Raw genomic sequence first — 20,848 nt, 5'->3', positions numbered from 1 at the left:
ATTATTTTGTTGGCATTAAGGCATAACGCATGAGGTAATTCTTGACGACAGTTACTAACTAGCTTTAAGTACTTCAATTAAAAAGAGCAAACATAAACAGTTGATGGAGAAATCAACATTTCTATTACAGGTTGTGTTTCAAGAGTGTGCTTTCAAGTTACTGTGCAAAAGAAGAAAAGGGAAGACAATTAACAATCGCAACATGTGTTACGACTGAGCACTCCTGTCAAAGCCCCCAATCAAAATATTCGATTCTGATCGTGGTGGGAGAGACACACTGATTATTCAATCCTGTCCCTCCACAGATTGCCTAATATATCATTTAAAACATTCCAAATTAAAGAAAGACCCAGCCAAATTGTACCATCTATTAACCCCCTGAATGAGGAGAACCAAACCAGGTGTCTTTAAATCAACAAATTAACATTTCAATTCAAAGAACTAAATTCTTAAACGCAATGAAGATCTAAAGAATATTTAAACTAGAAAAAATTAGTGTCCTTGCAAATTTACAGTCCAGTGTTGCTTGAAGTCCTCACCGAATGTTGCTTGAAGTCATCACATAATGTTGCTTGAAGTCATCACATAATGTTGCTTGAAGTCTTCATGGAACGTTGCTTTCCTTCTCCAGTGAATTTCAACAATTAATGACTTGCAAACTCTTTCAATGGAATCAAGCTGAATTTAGAGTTTTTGAGGGATAAAAGATTGTCATCGTCGAACTTCCCTCTCTTCAATTTAAATTACCAGACAACCCTGTTTCGGCTTGAAATTTTTTAGAACTTTGAGAGATAATAATTAAACGGACTAAAAATCCTATTCCTTCTGTTTAAATGGTTGACAGCTCTTTTTCAGGTTTGCTAAATACCGCAGCTGTCTGTGTCACTGTATTTGTGTTCTGTTCGAACAAACTGTCTTCAACTAAAAGCCAGTTCAAAATTGAATTGTAACAAATGTATTGCATGAGACCCACTCCCAGTGGCTGTTTCTGTGATATCGAGAATGAACACTTTGAATCGCAGTCTCCAAATGGCTATATGTAAGGCAACCAAAATGCACCTTCCTTTCACTCCTGAGACTTGCTGGTTCTTAAAGCAATACTCACCCCTTGCAACCCGAAAGGCAAAGCGCATATTCCGAAAAAATAACTCCAAGAAAAGGACACATGTCTAAGGAACATCATTTGATAAGATGTGTTATTGAATCTACCAGAATTTGAAAATAATGCAGAGTACCACCATCAACATGAAATGCAAATTTTCTGTTTCATTGAAATGTCACAGAACGATTTCAAAGATGGTCAGTAATAGTCACAAATAAGCAGAGATTAAGGGATTGAGACACAAAATACTGCAGATGTAAGAAATCAAAAATAAAAACAGAAAATGCTGCATAAACTCAGCAGCCCAGTTAGTACCTGTGGAGAGAAACAGTGTTAAAGTTTCAGGTTCATGACCTTTCATCAATTACCATCAGTTTCATCTGAAATCAAAGAGTTCTGATGAAAGGTGATTGACCTGAAACATTAAATATTTCTCTGACCTCAGATCCTGCCAAAACAGCCACCTTTTCCCAGTATTTTCTGTTTCTATTTTATCTATGGGGAATAGAGCGTATACAATATGGACACAGAAACTCTCCTCAGCTAGACACATGAATCTAGTTTCATTTAATTTGTTCAGTTTTCAACCATTTCACCCCGAACTGTCTGGGCTAAATATCAACATGTGCAAAGTAGTGGACTTTCAGCGTCTTGGAGTTGTTGAAATAAGATGAATTGTGTCACTGTACTCGCCATTGTATATCTGTACTCAAACAGATCAGCCATGATCTTATTGAATGGTGAAGCAGACTCAAAGGGGCCGAATGGCCTACATCTGCTCCTAATTCATATCTTCATATGTTCGTATGTTCTGATTGAAAAGAGACATCACTCACCAGATGTGGAGGCTGTAGTGGACCCAGTTGTAGTTGCTTTCGCTGTTGTAGTGATTCCTTCTGAAGAACAAGATAAATTACCCTAATCTGAAGATTGTGTTTATAAACTTCACATTTGCATTCAACACTAATAACGTTGTTCTACAATGGAACTTTACCCGAAATTATGTCGTTAAAAGATCAACATTGAACGACAGAAATCATCAGATGGGACAATCTCTTGGGGGACAGGTTTTCACAAAAGTGCTTTTGTAACTGTTGTGAAATGCCATTGTTTGAAGTTTGTGATGTACTAAACTTTGCAAGTAATTCCATCCCAAAGCAATGGGTTTATTGTCTTCAGGACGGAGCTGATGGATTGGCATTGTCCACGCCAAAGATGATCATCGCGCACTTGTATCAAAAGACTTACTGGTCAATATTGAAAGATACCATTACTTACCAGTGGTAGAAGTGGCTGGAGACACAGTTGTTGTTATTTCTCCTTTTGCTGTCGTTGTCACTTCTGAAGAAAAGGAAAGATTTTCAAAACAACTGCACTCTGACTGCAACTCCAGCAGTATTAATAGAATTCCACCACTAATTATTTTGTTGGCATTAAGGCATAACGCATGAGGTAATTCTTGACGACAGTTACTAACTAGCTTTAAGTACTTCAATTAAAAAGAGCAAACATAAACAGTTGATGGATAAAACAACATTTCCATTACATATTGTGTTTCAAGAGCGTGCTTTCAAGTTACTGTGCAAAAGAAGAAAAGGGAAGACAATTAACAATCGCAACATGTGTTACGACTGAGCGCTCCTGTCAAAGCCCCCAATCAAAATATTCAATTCTGATCGTGGTGGGAGAGACACACTGATTATTCAATCCCGTCCCTCCACAGATTGCCTAATATATCATTTAAAACTATCCAAATTAAAGAAAGACCCAGCCAAATTGTACCATCTATTAACCCCCTGAATGAGGCGAACCAAACCAGGTGTCTTTAAATCAACAAATTAACATTTCAATTCAAAGAACTAAATTCTTAAACGCTATGAAGATCTAAACAATATTTAAAATAGAAAAAATTAGTGTCCTTGCAAATTTACAGTCCAGTGTAGCTTGAAGTCCTCACCGAATGTTACTTGAAGTCTTCACTGAATGTTGCCTGAAGTCCTCACAGAATGTTGCTTGAAGTCATCACATAATGTTGCTTGAAGTCCTCATGGAACGTTGCTTTCCTTCTCCAGTGAATTTCAACAATTAATGACTTGCAAACTCTTTCAATGGAATCAAGCTGAATTTAGAGTTTTTGAGGGATAAAAGATTGTCATCGTCGAACTTCCCTCTCTTCAATTTAAATTACCCAACATCTCTGTTTCGGCTTGACTTTTTTAGAACTTTGAGAGATAATAATTAAACGGACTAAAAATCCTATTCCTTCTGTTTAAATGGTTGACAGCTCTTTTTCAGGTTTGCTAAATACCGCAGCTGTCTGTGTCACTGTATTTGTGTTCTGTTCGAACAAACTGTCTTCAACTAAAAACTAGTTCAAAATTGAATTGTAACAAATGTATTGCATGAGACTCACTCCCAGTGGCTGTTTCTGTGATATCGAGAATGAACACTTTGAATCGCAGTCTCCAAATGGCCTTATGTAAGGCAACCAAAATGCACCTTCCTTTCACTCCTGAGACTTGCTGGTTCTTAAAGCAATACTCACCCCTTGCAACCCTAAAGGCAAAGCGCATATTCCGAAAAAAAAACTCCAAGAAAAGGACACATGTCAAAGGAACATCATTTGATAAGATGTGTTATTGAATCTACCAGAATTTGAAAATAATGCAGAGTACCACCATCAACATGAAATGCAAATTTTCTGTTTCATTGAAATGTCACAGAACGATTTCAAAGATGGTCAGTAAAAGTCACAAATAAGCAGAGATTAAGGGATTGAGACACAAAATACTGCAGATGTAAGAAATCAAAAATAAAAACAGAAAATGCTGCATAAACCCAGCAGCCCAGTTAGTACCTGTGGAGAGAAACAGTGTTAAAGTTTCAGGTTCATGACCTTTCACCAATTACCATCAGTTTCATCTGAAATCAAAGAGTTCTGATGAAAGGTGATTGACCTGAAACATTAAATATTTCTCTGACCTCAGATCCTGCCAAAACAGCCACCTTTTCCCAGTATTTTCTGTTTCTATTTTATCTATGGGGAATAGAGCGTATACAATATGGACACAGAAACTCTCCTCAGCTAGACACATGAATCTAGTTTCATTTAATTTGTTCAGTTTTCAACCATTTCACCCCGAACTGTCTGGGCTAAATATCAACATGTGCAAAGTAGTGGACTTCCAGTGTCTTGGAGTTGTTGAAATAAGATGAATTGTGTCACTGTACTCGCCATTGTATATCTGTACTCAAACAGATCAGCCATGATCTTATTGAATGGTGAAGCATTCTCCATGAGGCCCAATGGCCTACATCTGTGCCTAATTCATATCTTCATATGTTCGTATGTTCTGATTGAAAAGAGACATCACTCACCAGATGTGGAGGCTGTAGTGGACCCAGTTGTAGTTGCTTTCGCTGTTGTAGTGATTCCTTCTGAAGAACAAGATAAATTATCCTAATCTGAAGATTGTGTTTATAAACTTCACATTTGCATTCAAAACTAATAACGTTGTTCTACAATGGAACTTTACCCGAAATTATGTCATTAAAAGATCAACATTGAACGACAGAAATCATCAGATGGGACAATCTCTTGGGGGACAGGTTTTCACAAAAGTGCTTTTGTAACTGTTGTGAAATGCCATTGTTTGAAGTTTGTGATGTACTGAACTTTGCAAGTAATTCCATCCCAAAGCAATGGGTTTATTGTCTTCAGGACGGAGCTGATGGATTGGCATTGTCCACGCCAAAGATGATCATCGCGCACTTGTATCAAAAGACTTACTGGTCAATATTGAAAGATACCATTACTTACCAGTGGTAGAAGTGGCTGGAGACACAGTTGTTGTTATTTCTCCTTTTGCTGTCGTTGTCACTTCTGAAGAAAAGGAAAGATTTTCAAAACAACTGCACTCTGACTGCAACTCCAGCAGTATTAATAGAATTCCACCACTAATTATTTTGTTGGCATTAAGGCATAACGCATGAGGTAATTCTTGACGACAGTTACTAACTAGCTTTAAGTACTTCAATTAAAAAGAGCAAACATAAACAGTTGATGGAGAAAACAACATTTCCATTACAGGTTGTGTTTCAAGAGTGTGCTTTCAAGTTACTGTGCAAAAGAAGAAAAGGGAAGACAATTAACAATCGCAACATGTGTTACGACTGAGCGCTCCTGTCAAAGCCCCCAATCAAAATATTCGATTCTGATCGTGGTGGGAGAGACACACTGATTATTCAATCCTGTCCCTCCACAGATTGCCTAATATATCATTTAAAACATTCCAAATTAAAGAAAGACCCAGCCAAATTGTACCATCTATTAACCCCCTGAATGAGGAGAACCAAACCAGGTGTCTTTAAATCAACAAATTAACTGTTCAATTCAAAGAACTAAATTCTTAAACGCAATGAAGATCTAAAGAATATTTAAACTAGAAAAAATTAGTGTCCTTGCAAATTTACAGTCCAGTGTTGCTTGAAGTCCTCACCGAATGTTGCTTGAAGTCATCACATAATGTTGCTTGAAGTCATCACATAATGTTGCTTGAAGTCTTCATGGAACGTTGCTTTCCTTCTCCAGTGAATTTCAACAATTAATGACTTGCAAACTCTTTCAATGGAATCAAGCTGAATTTAGAGTTTTTGAGGGATAAAAGATTGTCATCGTCGAACTTCCCTCTCTTCAATTTAAATTACCAGACAACCCTGTTTCGGCTTGAAATTTTTTAGAACTTTGAGAGATAATAATTAAACGGACTAAAAATCCTATTCCTTCTGTTTAAATGGTTGACAGCTCTTTTTCAGGTTTGCTAAATACCGCAGCTGTCTGTGTCACTGTATTTGTGTTCTGTTCGAACAAACTGTCTTCAACTAAAAGCCAGTTCAAAATTGAATTGTAACAAATGTATTGCATGAGACCCACTCCCAGTGGCTGTTTCTGTGATATCGAGAATGAACACTTTGAATCGCAGTCTCCAAATGGCTATATGTAAGGCAACCAAAATGCACCTTCCTTTCACTCCTGAGACTTGCTGGTTCTTAAAGCAATACTCACCCCTTGCAACCCGAAAGGCAAAGCGCATATTCCGAAAAAATAACTCCAAGAAAAGGACACATGTCTAAGGAACATCATTTGATAAGATGTGTTATTGAATCTACCAGAATTTGAAAATAATGCAGAGTACCACCATCAACATGAAATGCAAATTTTCTGTTTCATTGAAATGTCACAGAACGATTTCAAAGATGGTCAGTAATAGTCACAAATAAGCAGAGATTAAGGGATTGAGACACAAAATACTGCAGATGTAAGAAATCAAAAATAAAAACAGAAAATGCTGCATAAACTCAGCAGCCCAGTTAGTACCTGTGGAGAGAAACAGTGTTAAAGTTTCAGGTTCATGACCTTTCATCAATTACCATCAGTTTCATCTGAAATCAAAGAGTTCTGATGAAAGGTGATTGACCTGAAACATTAAATATTTCTCTGACCTCAGATCCTGCCAAAACAGCCACCTTTTCCCAGTATTTTCTGTTTCTATTTTATCTATGGGGAATAGAGCGTATACAATATGGACACAGAAACTCTCCTCAGCTGGACACATGAATCTAGTTTCATTTAATTTGTTCAGTTTTCAACCATTTCACCCCGAACTGTCTGGGCTAAATATCAACATGTGCAAAGTAGTGGACTTTCAGCGTCTTGGAGTTGTTGAAATAAGATGAATTGTGTCACTGTACTCGCCATTGTATATCTGTACTCAAACAGATCAGCCATGATCTTATTGAATGGTGAAGCAGTCTCAAAGGGGCCGAATGGCCTACATCTGCTCCTAATTCATATCTTCATATGTTCGTATGTTCTGATTGAAAAGAGACATCACTCACCAGATGTGGAGGCTGTAGTGGACCCAGTTGTAGTTGCTTTCGCTGTTGTAGTGATTCCTTCTGAAGAACAAGATAAATTACCCTAATCTGAAGATTGTGTTTATAAACTTCACATTTGCATTCAACACTAATAACGTTGTTCTACAATGGAACTTTACCCGAAATTATGTTGTTAAAAGATCAACATTGAACGACAGAAATCATCAGATGGGACAATCTCTTGGGGGACAGGTTTTCACAAAAGTGCTTTTGTAACTGTTGTGAAATGCCATTGTTTGAAGTTTGTGATGTACTAAACTTTGAAAGTAATTCCATCCCAAAGCAATGGGTTTATTGTCTTCAGGACGGAGCTGATGGATTGGCATTGTCCACGCCAAAGATGATCATCGCGCACTTGTATCAAAAGACTTACTGGTCAATATTGAAAGATACCATTACTTACCAGTGGTAGAAGTGGCTGGAGACACAGTTGTTGTTATTTCTCCTTTTGCTGTCGTTGTCACTTCTGAAGAAAAGGAAAGATTTTCAAAACAACTGCACTCTGACTGCAACTCCAGCAGTATTAATAGAATTCCACCACTAATTATTTTGTTGGCATTAAGGCATAACGCATGAGGTAATTCTTGACGACAGTTATTAACTAGCTTTAAGTACTTCAATTAAAAAGAGCAAACATAAACAGTTGATGGATAAAACAACATTTCCATTACATATTGTGTTTCAAGAGCGTGCTTTCAAGTTACTGTGCAAAAGAAGAAAAGGGAAGACAATTAACAATCGCAACATGTGTTACGACTGAGCGCTCCTGTCAAAGCCCCCAATCAAAATATTCAATTCTGATCGTGGTGGGAGAGACACACTGATTATTCAATCCCGTCCCTCCACAGATTGCCTAATATATCATTTAAAACTATCCAAATTAAAGAAAGACCCAGCCAAATTGTACCATCTATTAACCCCCTGAATGAGGCGAACCAAACCAGGTGTCTTTAAATCAACAAATTAACATTTCAATTCAAAGAACTAAATTCTTAAACGCTATGAAGATCTAAACAATATTTAAAATAGAAAAAATTAGTGTCCTTGCAAATTTACAGTCCAGTGTAGCTTGAAGTCCTCACCGAATGTTACTTGAAGTCTTCACTGAATGTTGCCTGAAGTCCTCACAGAATGTTGCTTGAAGTCATCACATAATGTTGCTTGAAGTCCTCATGGAACGTTGCTTTCCTTCTCCAGTGAATTTCAACAATTAATGACTTGCAAACTCTTTCAATGGAATCAAGCTGAATTTAGAGTTTTTGAGGGATAAAAGATTGTCATCGTCGAACTTCCCTCTCTTCAATTTAAATTACCCAACATCTCTGTTTCGGCTTGACTTTTTTAGAACTTTGAGAGATAATAATTAAACGGACTAAAAATCCTATTCCTTCTGTTTAAATGGTTGACAGCTCTTTTTCAGGTTTGCTAAATACCGCAGCTGTCTGTGTCACTGTATTTGTGTTCTGTTCGAACAAACTGTCTTCAACTAAAAACTAGTTCAAAATTGAATTGTAACAAATGTATTGCATGAGACTCACTCCCAGTGGCTGTTTCTGTGATATCGAGAATGAACACTTTGAATCGCAGTCTCCAAATGGCCTTATGTAAGGCAACCAAAATGCACCTTCCTTTCACTCCTGAGACTTGCTGGTTCTTAAAGCAATACTCACCCCTTGCAACCCTAAAGGCAAAGCGCATATTCCGAAAAAAAAACTCCAAGAAAAGGACACATGTCAAAGGAACATCATTTGATAAGATGTGTTATTGAATCTACCAGAATTTGAAAATAATGCAGAGTACCACCATCAACATGAAATGCAAATTTTCTGTTTCATTGAAATGTCACAGAACGATTTCAAAGATGGTCAGTAAAAGTCACAAATAAGCAGAGATTAAGGGATTGAGACACAAAATACTGCAGATGTAAGAAATCAAAAATAAAAACAGAAAATGCTGCATAAACCCAGCAGCCCAGTTAGTACCTGTGGAGAGAAACAGTGTTAAAGTTTCAGGTTCATGACCTTTCACCAATTACCATCAGTTTCATCTGAAATCAAAGAGTTCTGATGAAAGGTGATTGACCTGAAACATTAAATATTTCTCTGACCTCAGATCCTGCCAAAACAGCCACCTTTTCCCAGTATTTTCTGTTTCTATTTTATCTATGGGGAATAGAGCGTATACAATATGGACACAGAAACTCTCCTCAGCTAGACACATGAATCTAGTTTCATTTAATTTGTTCAGTTTTCAACCATTTCACCCCGAACTGTCTGGGCTAAATATCAACATGTGCAAAGTAGTGGACTTCCAGTGTCTTGGAGTTGTTGAAATAAGATGAATTGTGTCACTGTACTCGCCATTGTATATCTGTACTCAAACAGATCAGCCATGATCTTATTGAATGGTGAAGCATTCTCCATGAGGCCCAATGGCCTACATCTGTGCCTAATTCATATCTTCATATGTTCGTATGTTCTGATTGAAAAGAGACATCACTCACCAGATGTGGAGGCTGTAGTGGACCCAGTTGTAGTTGCTTTCGCTGTTGTAGTGATTCCTTCTGAAGAACAAGATAAATTATCCTAATCTGAAGATTGTGTTTATAAACTTCACATTTGCATTCAAAACTAATAACGTTGTTCTACAATGGAACTTTACCCGAAATTATGTCATTAAAAGATCAACATTGAACGACAGAAATCATCAGATGGGACAATCTCTTGGGGGACAGGTTTTCACAAAAGTGCTTTTGTAACTGTTGTGAAATGCCATTGTTTGAAGTTTGTGATGTACTAAACTTTGCAAGTAATTCCATCCCAAAGCAATGGGTTTATTGTCTTCAGGACGGAGCTGATGGATTGGCATTGTCCACGCCAAAGATGATCATCGCGCACTTGTATCAAAAGACTTACTGGTCAATATTGAAAGATACCATTACTTACCAGTGGTAGAAGTGGCTGGAGACACAGTTGTTGTTATTTCTCCTTTTGCTGTCGTTGTCACTTCTGAAGAAAAGGAAAGATTTTCAAAACAACTGCACTCTGACTGCAACTCCAGCAGTATTAATAGAATTCCACCACTAATTATTTTGTTGGCATTAAGGCATAACGCATGAGGTAATTCTTGACGACAGTTACTAACTAGCTTTAAGTACTTCAATTAAAAAGAGCAAACATAAACAGTTGATGGATAAAACAACATTTCCATTACATATTGTGTTTCAAGAGCGTGCTGTCAAGTTACTGTGCAAAAGAAGAAAAGGGAAGACAATTAACAATCGCAACATGTGTTACGACTGAGCGCTCCTGTCAAAGCCCCCAATCAAAATATTCAATTCTGATCGTGGTGGGAGAGACACACTGATTATTCAATCCCGTCCCTCCACAGATTGCCTAATATATCATTTAAAACTATCCAAATTAAAGAAAGACCCAGCCAAATTGTACCATCTATTAACCCCCTGAATGAGGCGAACCAAACCAGGTGTCTTTAAATCAACAAATTAACATTTCAATTCAAAGAACTAAATTCTTAAACGCTATGAAGATCTAAACAATATTTAAAATAGAAAAAATTAGTGTCCTTGCAAATTTACAGTCCAGTGTAGCTTGAAGTCCTCACCGAATGTTACTTGAAGTCTTCACTGAATGTTGCCTGAAGTCCTCACAGAATGTTGCTTGAAGTCATCACATAATGTTGCTTGAAGTCCTCATGGAACGTTGCTTTCCTTCTCCAGTGAATTTCAACAATTAATGACTTGCAAACTCTTTCAATGGAATCAAGCTGAATTTAGAGTTTTTGAGGGATAAAAGATTGTCATCGTCGAACTTCCCTCTCTTCAATTTAAATTACCCAACATCTCTGTTTCGGCTTGACTTTTTTAGAACTTTGAGAGATAATAATTAAACGGACTAAAAATCCTATTCCTTCTGTTTAAATGGTTGACAGCTCTTTTTCAGGTTTGCTAAATACCGCAGCTGTCTGTGTCACTGTATTTGTGTTCTGTTCGAACAAACTGTCTTCAACTAAAAACTAGTTCAAAATTGAATTGTAACAAATGTATTGCATGAGACTCACTCCCAGTGGCTGTTTCTGTGATATCGAGAATGAACACTTTGAATCGCAGTCTCCAAATGGCCTTATGTAAGGCAACCAAAATGCACCTTCCTTTCACTCCTGAGACTTGCTGGTTCTTAAAGCAATACTCACCCCTTGCAACCCTAAAGGCAAAGCGCATATTCCGAAAAAAAAACTCCAAGAAAAGGACACATGTCAAAGGAACATCATTTGATAAGATGTGTTATTGAATCTACCAGAATTTGAAAATAATGCAGAGTACCACCATCAACATGAAATGCAAATTTTCTGTTTCATTGAAATGTCACAGAACGATTTCAAAGATGGTCAGTAAAAGTCACAAATAAGCAGAGATTAAGGGATTGAGACACAAAATACTGCAGATGTAAGAAATCAAAAATAAAAACAGAAAATGCTGCATAAACCCAGCAGCCCAGTTAGTACCTGTGGAGAGAAACAGTGTTAAAGTTTCAGGTTCATGACCTTTCACCAATTACCATCAGTTTCATCTGAAATCAAAGAGTTCTGATGAAAGGTGATTGACCTGAAACATTAAATATTTCTCTGACCTCAGATCCTGCCAAAACAGCCACCTTTTCCCAGTATTTTCTGTTTCTATTTTATCTATGGGGAATAGAGCGTATACAATATGGACACAGAAACTCTCCTCAGCTAGACACATGAATCTAGTTTCATTTAATTTGTTCAGTTTTCAACCATTTCACCCCGAACTGTCTGGGCTAAATATCAACATGTGCAAAGTAGTGGACTTCCAGTGTCTTGGAGTTGTTGAAATAAGATGAATTGTGTCACTGTACTCGCCATTGTATATCTGTACTCAAACAGATCAGCCATGATCTTATTGAATGGTGAAGCATTCTCCATGAGGCCCAATGGCCTACATCTGTGCCTAATTCATATCTTCATATGTTCGTATGTTCTGATTGAAAAGAGACATCACTCACCAGATGTGGAGGCTGTAGTGGACCCAGTTGTAGTTGCTTTCGCTGTTGTAGTGATTCCTTCTGAAGAACAAGATAAGTTATCCTAATCTGAAGATTGTGTTTATAAACTTCACATTTGCATTCAAAACTAATAACGTTGTTCTACAATGGAACTTTACCCGAAATTATGTCATTAAAAGATCAACATTGAACGACAGAAATCATCAGATGGGACAATCTCTTGGGGGACAGGTTTTCACAAAAGTGCTTTTGTAACTGTTGTGAAATGCCATTGTTTGAAGTTTGTGATGTACTGAACTTTGCAAGTAATTCCATCCCAAAGCAATGGGTTTATTGTCTTCAGGACGGAGCTGATGGATTGGCATTGTCCACGCCAAAGATGATCATCGCGCACTTGTATCAAAAGACTTACTGGTCAATATTGAAAGATACCATTACTTACCAGTGGTAGAAGTGGCTGGAGACACAGTTGTTGTTATTTCTCCTTTTGCTGTCGTTGTCACTTCTGAAGAAAAGGAAAGATTTTCAAAACAACTGCACTCTGACTGCAACTCCAGCAGTATTAATAGAATTCCACCACTAATTATTTTGTTGGCATTAAGGCATAACGCATGAGGTAATTCTTGACGACAGTTACTAACTAGCTTTAAGTACTTCAATTAAAAAGAGCAAACATAAACAGTTGATGGAGAAAACAACATTTCCATTACAGGTTGTGTTTCAAGAGTGTGCTTTCAAGTTACTGTGCAAAAGAAGAAAAGGGAAGACAATTAACAATCGCAACATGTGTTACGACTGAGCGCTCCTGTCAAAGCCCCCAATCAAAATATTCGATTCTGATCGTGGTGGGAGAGACACACTGATTATTCAATCCTGTCCCTCCACAGATTGCCTAATATATCATTTAAAACATTCCAAATTAAAGAAAGACCCAGCCAAATTGTACCATCTATTAACCCCCTGAATGAGGAGAACCAAACCAGGTGTCTTTAAATCAACAAATTAACTGTTCAATTCAAAGAACTAAATTCTTAAACGCAATGAAGATCTAAACAATATTTAAACTAGAAAAAATTAGTGTCCTTGCAAATTTACAGTCCAGTGTTGCTTGAAGTCCTCACCGAATGTTGCTTGAAGTCATCACATAATGTTGCTTGAAGTCATCACATAATGTTGCTTGAAGTCTTCATGGAACGTTGCTTTCCTTCTCCAGTGAATTTCAACAATTAATGACTTGCAAACTCTTTCAATGGAATCAAGCTGAATTTAGAGTTTTTGAGGGATAAAAGATTGTCATCGTCGAACTTCCCTCTCTTCAATTTAAATTACCAGACAACCCTGTTTCGGCTTGAAATTTTTTAGAACTTTGAGAGATAATAATTAAACGGACTAAAAATCCTATTCCTTCTGTTTAAATGGTTGACAGCTCTTTTTCAGGTTTGCTAAATACCGCAGCTGTCTGTGTCACTGTATTTGTGTTCTGTTCGAACAAACTGTCTTCAACTAAAAGCCAGTTCAAAATTGAATTGTAACAAATGTATTGCATGAGACCCACTCCCAGTGGCTGTTTCTGTGATATCGAGAATGAACACTTTGAATCGCAGTCTCCAAATGGCTATATGTAAGGCAACCAAAATGCACCTTCCTTTCACTCCTGAGACTTGCTGGTTCTTAAAGCAATACTCACCCCTTGCAACCCGAAAGGCAAAGCGCATATTCCGAAAAAATAACTCCAAGAAAAGGACACATGTCTAAGGAACATCATTTGATAAGATGTGTTATTGAATCTACCAGAATTTGAAAATAATGCAGAGTACCACCATCAACATGAAATGCAAATTTTCTGTTTCATTGAAATGTCACAGAACGATTTCAAAGATGGTCAGTAATAGTCACAAATAAGCAGAGATTAAGGGATTGAGACACAAAATACTGCAGATGTAAGAAATCAAAAATAAAAACAGAAAATGCTGCATAAACTCAGCAGCCCAGTTAGTACCTGTGGAGAGAAACAGTGTTAAAGTTTCAGGTTCATGACCTTTCATCAATTACCATCAGTTTCATCTGAAATCAAAGAGTTCTGATGAAAGGTGATTGACCTGAAACATTAAATATTTCTCTGACCTCAGATCCTGCCAAAACAGCCACCTTTTCCCAGTATTTTCTGTTTCTATTTTATCTATGGGGAATAGAGCGTATACAATATGGACACAGAAACTCTCCTCAGCTAGACACATGAATCTAGTTTCATTTAATTTGTTCAGTTTTCAACCATTTCACCCCGAACTGTCTGGGCTAAATATCAACATGTGCAAAGTAGTGGACTTCCAGTGTCTTGGAGTTGTTGAAATAAGATGAATTGTGTCACTGTACTCGCCATTGTATATCTGTACTCAAACAGATCAGCCATGATCTTATTGAATGGTGAAGCAGACTCAAAGGGGCCGAATGGCCTACATCTGCTCCTAATTCATATCTTCATATGTTCGTATGTTCTGATTGAAAAGAGACATCACTCACCAGATGTGGAGGCTGTAGTGGACCCAGTTGTAGTTGCTTTCGCTGTTGTAGTGATTCCTTCTGAAGAACAAGATAAATTACCCTAATCTGAAGATTGTGTTTATAAACTTCACATTTGCATTCAACACTAATAACGTTGTTCTACAATGGAACTTTACCCGAAATTATGTCGTTAAAAGAACAACATTGAACGACAGAAATCATCAGATGGGACAATCTCTTGGGGGACAGGTTTTCACAAAAGTGCTTTTGTAACTGTTGTGAAATGCCATTGTTTGAAGTTTGTGATGTACTAAACTTTGCAAGTAATTCCATCCCAAAGCAATGGGTTTATTGTCTTCAGGACGGAGCTGATGGATTGGCATTGTCCACGCCAAAGATGATCATCGCGCACTTGTATCAAAAGACTTACTGGTCAATATTGAAAGATACCATTACTTACCAGTGGTAGAAGTGGCTGGAGACACAGTTGTTGTTATTTCTCCTTTTGCTGTCGTTGTCACTTCTGAAGAAAAGGAAAGATTTTCAAAACAACTGCACTCTGACTGCAACTCCAGCAGTATTAATAGAATTCCACCACTAATTATTTTGTTGGCATTAAGGCATAACGCATGAGGTAATTCTTGACGACAGTTACTAACTAGCTTTAAGTACTTCAATTAAAAAGAGCAAACATAAACAGTTGATGGATAAAACAACATTTCCATTACATATTGTGTTTCAAGAGCGTGCTGTCAAGTTACTGTGCAAAAGAAGAAAAGGGAAGACAATTAACAATCGCAACATGTGTTACGACTGAGCACTCCTGTCAAAGCCCCCAATCAAAATATTCGATTCTGATCATGGTGGGAGAGACACACTGATTATTCAATCCCGTCCCTCCACAGATTGCCTAATATATCATTTAAAACTATCCAAATTAAAGAAAGACCCAGCCAAATTGTACCATCTATTAACCCCCTGAATGAGGCGAACCAAACCAGGTGTCTTTAAATCAACAAATTAACATTTCAATTCAAAGAACTAAATTCTTAAACGCTATGAAGATCTAAACAATATTTAAAATAGAAAAAATTAGTGTCCTTGCAAATTTACAGTCCAGTGTAGCTTGAAGTCCTCACCGAATGTTACTTGAAGTCTTCACTGAATGTTGCCTGAAGTCCTCACAGAATGTTGCTTGAAGTCATCACATAATGTTGCTTGAAGTCCTCATGGAACGTTGCTTTCCTTCTCCAGTGAATTTCAACAATTAATGACTTGCAAACTCTTTCAATGGAATCAAGCTGAATTTAGAGTTTTTGAGGGATAAAAGATTGTCATCGTCGAACTTCCCTCTCTTCAATTTAAATTACCCAACATCTCTGTTTCGGCTTGACTTTTTTAGAACTTTGAGAGATAATAATTAAACGGACTAAAAATCCTATTCCTTCTGTTTAAATGGTTGACAGCTCTTTTTCAGGTTTGCTAAATACCGCAGCTGTCTGTGTCACTGTATTTGTGTTCTGTTCGAACAAACTGTCTTCAACTAAAAACTAGTTCAAAATTGAATTGTAACAAATGTATTGCATGAGACTCACTCCCAGTGGCTGTTTCTGTGATATCGAGAATGAACACTTTGAATCGCAGTCTCCAAATGGCCTTATGTAAGGCAACCAAAATGCACCTTCCTTTCACTCCTGAGACTTGCTGGTTCTTAAAGCAATACTCACCCCTTGCAACCCTAAAGGCAAAGCGCATATTCCGAAAAAAAAACTCCAAGAAAAGGACACATGTCAAAGGAACATCATTTGATAAGATGTGTTATTGAATCTACCAGAATTTGAAAATAATGCAGAGTACCACCATCAACATGAAATGCAAATTTTCTGTTTCATTGAAATGTCACAGAACGATTTCAAAGATGGTCAGTAAAAGTCACAAATAAGCAGAGATTAAGGGATTGAGACACAAAATACTGCAGATGTAAGAAATCAAAAATAAAAACAGAAAATGCTGCATAAACCCAGCAGCCCAGTTAGTACCTGTGGAGAGAAACAGTGTTAAAGTTTCAGGTTCATGACCTTTCACCAATTACCATCAGTTTCATCTGAAATCAAAGAGTTCTGATGAAAGGTGATTGACCTGAAACATTAAATATTTCTCTGACCTCAGATCCTGCCAAAACAGCCACCTTTTCCCAGTATTTTCTGTTTCTATTTTATCTATGGGGAATAGAGCGTATACAATATGGACACAGAAACTCTCCTCAGCTAGACACATGAATCTAGTTTCATTTAATTTGTTCAGTTTTCAACCATTTCACCCCGAACTGTCTGGGCTAAATATCAACATGTGCAAAGTAGTGGACTTCCAGTGTCTTGGAGTTGTTGAAATAAGATGAATTGTGTCACTGTACTCGCCATTGTATATCTGTACTCAAACAGATCAGCCATGATCTTATTGAATGGTGAAGCATTCTCCATGAGGCCCAATGGCCTACATCTGTGCCTAATTCATATCTTCATATGTTTGTATGTTCTGATTGAAAAGAGACATCACTCACCAGATGTGGAGGCTGTAGTGGACCCAGTTGTAGTTGCTTTCGCTGTTGTAGTGATTCCTTCTGAAGAACAAGATAAATTATCCTAATCTGAAGATTGTGTTTATAAACTTCACATTTGCATTCAACACTAATAACGTTGTTCTACAATGGAACTTTACCCGAAATTATGTCATTAAAAGATCAACATTGAACGACAGAAATCATCAGATGGGACAATCTCTTGGGGGACAGGTTTTCACAAAAGTGCTTTTGTAACTGTTGTGAAATGCCATTGTTTGAAGTTTGTGATGTACTAAACTTTGCAAGTAATTCCATCCCAAAGCAATGGGTTTATTGTCTTCAGGACGGAGCTGATGGATTGGCATTGTCCACGCCAAAGATGATCATCGCGCACTTGTATCAAAAGACTTACTGGTCAATATTGAAAGATACCATTACTTACCAGTGGTAGAAGTGGCTGGAGACACAGTTGTTGTTATTTCTCCTTTTGCTGTCGTTGTCACTTCTGAAGAAAAGGAAAGATTTTCAAAACAACTGCACTCTGACTGCAACTCCAGCAGTATTAATAGAATTCCACCACTAATTATTTTGTTGGCATTAAGGCATAACGCATGAGGTAATTCTTGACGACAGTTACTAACTAGCTTTAAGTACTTCAATTAAAAAGAGCAAACATAAACAGTTGATGGATAAAACAACATTTCCATTACATATTGTGTTTCAAGAGCGTGCTGTCAAGTTACTGTGCAAAAGAAGAAAAGGGAAGACAATTAACAATCGCAACATGTGTTACGACTGAGCGCTCCTGTCAAAGCCCCCAATCAAAATATTCAATTCTGATCGTGGTGGGAGAGACACACTGATTATTCAATCCCGTCCCTCCACAGATTGCCTAATATATCATTTAAAACTATCCAAATTAAAGAAAGACCCAGCCAAATTGTACCATCTATTAACCCCCTGAATGAGGCGAACCAAACCAGGTGTCTTTAAATCAACAAATTAACATTTCAATTCAAAGAACTAAATTCTTAAACGCTATGAAGATCTAAACAATATTTAAAATAGAAAAAATTAGTGTCCTTGCAAATTTACAGTCCAGTGTAGCTTGAAGTCCTCACCGAATGTTACTTGAAGTCTTCACTGAATGTTGCCTGAAGTCCTCACAGAATGTTGCTTGAAGTCATCACATAATGTTGCTTGAAGTCCTCATGGAACGTTGCTTTCCTTCTCCAGTGAATTTCAACAATTAATGACTTGCAAACTCTTTCAATGGAATCAAGCTGAATTTAGAGTTTTTGAGGGATAAAAGATTGTCATCGTCGAACTTCCCTCTCTTCAATTTAAATTACCCAACATCTCTGTTTCGGCTTGACTTTTTTAGAACTTTGAGAGATAATAATTAAACGGACTAAAAATCCTATTCCTTCTGTTTAAATGGTTGACAGCTCTTTTTCAGGTTTGCTAAATACCGCAGCTGTCTGTGTCACTGTATTTGTGTTCTGTTCGAACAAACTGTCTTCAACTAAAAACTAGTTCAAAATTGAATTGTAACAAATGTATTGCATGAGACTCACTCCCAGTGGCTGTTTCTGTGATATCGAGAATGAACACTTTGAATCGCAGTCTCCAAATGGCCTTATGTAAGGCAACCAAAATGCACCTTCCTTTCACTCCTGAGACTTGCTGGTTCTTAAAGCAATACTCACCCCTTGCAACCCTAAAGGCAAAGCGCATATTCCGAAAAAAAAACTCCAAGAAAAGGACACATGTCAAAGGAACATCATTTGATAAGATGTGTTATTGAATCTACCAGAATTTGAAAATAATGCAGAGTACCACCATCAACATGAAATGCAAATTTTCTGTTTCATTGAAATGTCACAGAACGATTTCAAAGATGGTCAGTAAAAGTCACAAATAAGCAGAGATTAAGGGATTGAGACACAAAATACTGCAGATGTAAGAAATCAAAAATAAAAACAGAAAATGCTGCATAAACCCAGCAGCCCAGTTAGTACCTGTGGAGAGAAACAGTGTTAAAGTTTCAGGTTCATGACCTTTCACCAATTACCATCAGTTTCATCTGAAATCAAAGAGTTCTGATGAAAGGTGATTGACCTGAAACATTAAATATTTCTCTGACCTCAGATCCTGCCAAAACAGCCACCTTTTCCCAGTATTTTCTGTTTCTATTTTATCTATGGGGAATAGAGCGTATACAATATGGACACAGAAACTCTCCTCAGCTAGACACATGAATCTAGTTTCATTTAATTTGTTCAGTTTTCAACCATTTCACCCCGAACTGTCTGGGCTAAATATCAACATGTGCAAAGTAGTGGACTTCCAGTGTCTTGGAGTTGTTGAAATAAGATGAATTGTGTCACTGTACTCGCCATTGTATATCTGTACTCAAACAGATCAGCCATGATCTTATTGAATGGTGAAGCATTCTCCATGAGGCCCAATGGCCTACATCTGTGCCTAATTCATATCTTCATATGTTCGTATGTTCTGATTGAAAAGAGACATCACTCACCAGATGTGGAGGCTGTAGTGGACCCAGTTGTAGTTGCTTTCGCTGTTGTAGTGATTCCTTCTGAAGAACAAGATAAATTATCCTAATCTGAAGATTGTGTTTATAAACTTCACATTTGCATTCAAAACTAATAACGTTGTTCTACAATGGAACTTTACCCGAAATTATGTCATTAAAAGATCAACATTGAACGACAGAAATCATCAGATGGGACAATCTCTTGGGGGACAGGTTTTCACAAAAGTGCTTTTGTAACTGTTGTGAAATGCCATTGTTTGAAGTTTGTGATGTACTGAACTTTGCAAGTAATTCCATCCCAAAGCAATGGGTTTATTGTCTTCAGGACGGAGCTGATGGATTGGCATTGTCCACGCCAAAGATGATCATCGCGCACTTGTATCAAAAGACTTACTGGTCAATATTGAAAGATACCATTACTTACCAGTGGTAGAAGTGGCTGGAGACACAGTTGTTGTTATTTCTCCTTTTGCTGTCGTTGTCACTTCTGAAGAAAAGGAAAGATTTTCAAAACAACTGCACTCTGACTGCAACTCCAGCAGTATTAATAGAATTCCACCACTAATTATTTTGTTGGCATTAAGGCATAACGCATGAGGTAATTCTTGACGACAGTTACTAACTAGCTTTAAGTACTTCAATTAAAAAGAGCAAACATAAACAGTTGATGGAGAAAACAACATTTCCATTACAGGTTGTGTTTCAAGAGTGTGCTTTCAAGTTACTGTGCAAAAGAAGAAAAGGGAAGACAATTAACAATCGCAACATGTGTTACGACTGAGCGCTCCTGTCAAAGCCCCCAATCAAAATATTCGATTCTGATCGTGGTGGGAGAGACACACTGATTATTCAATCCTGTCCCTCCACAGATTGCCTAATATATCATTTAAAACATTCCAAATTAAAGAAAGACCCAGCCAAATTGTACCATCTATTAACCCCCTGAATGAGGAGAACCAAACCAGGTGTCTTTAAATCAACAAATTAACTGTTCAATTCAAAGAACTAAATTCTTAAACGCAATGAAGATCTAAAGAATATTTAAACTAGAAAAAATTAGTGTCCTTGCAAATTTACAGTCCAGTGTTGCTTGAAGTCCTCACCGAATGTTGCTTGAAGTCATCACATAATGTTGCTTGAAG

The 20,848-nt window shown here is 37.3% G+C and overlaps 1 protein-coding gene across 1 annotated transcript in view; it reads right to left on the bottom strand.

Moving 5' to 3' along the window:
• LOC137384934 (mucin-22-like) overlaps nt 1-20,848 on the bottom strand; it is a 162,976-nt gene that overhangs the window by 74,540 nt on the left and 67,588 nt on the right. The window contains exons 55-70 of the mRNA XM_068059644.1: nt 20,131-20,193; nt 19,689-19,748; nt 17,589-17,651; nt 17,147-17,206; nt 15,047-15,109; nt 14,605-14,664; nt 12,527-12,589; nt 12,085-12,144; nt 9,985-10,047; nt 9,543-9,602; nt 7,443-7,505; nt 7,001-7,060; nt 4,923-4,985; nt 4,481-4,540; nt 2,381-2,443; nt 1,939-1,998 (exon numbers count right to left, since the gene is read on the bottom strand). Of these exons, the coding sequence (XP_067915745.1) occupies nt 1,939-1,998; nt 2,381-2,443; nt 4,481-4,540; nt 4,923-4,985; nt 7,001-7,060; nt 7,443-7,505; nt 9,543-9,602; nt 9,985-10,047; nt 12,085-12,144; nt 12,527-12,589; nt 14,605-14,664; nt 15,047-15,109; nt 17,147-17,206; nt 17,589-17,651; nt 19,689-19,748; nt 20,131-20,193 (984 nt within the window). The remainder of the gene's footprint in view (nt 1-1,938; nt 1,999-2,380; nt 2,444-4,480; nt 4,541-4,922; nt 4,986-7,000; nt 7,061-7,442; nt 7,506-9,542; nt 9,603-9,984; nt 10,048-12,084; nt 12,145-12,526; nt 12,590-14,604; nt 14,665-15,046; nt 15,110-17,146; nt 17,207-17,588; nt 17,652-19,688; nt 19,749-20,130; nt 20,194-20,848) is intronic.

This window comes from Heterodontus francisci, chromosome 27 (genome assembly GCF_036365525.1).
Source record: "Heterodontus francisci isolate sHetFra1 chromosome 27, sHetFra1.hap1, whole genome shotgun sequence".
NCBI classification, from domain to species: domain Eukaryota; kingdom Metazoa; phylum Chordata; class Chondrichthyes; order Heterodontiformes; family Heterodontidae; genus Heterodontus; species Heterodontus francisci.
The sequence above is the reverse complement of the archived record's forward strand: the minus strand, read 5'-3'. Positions and strand labels throughout refer to the sequence as shown.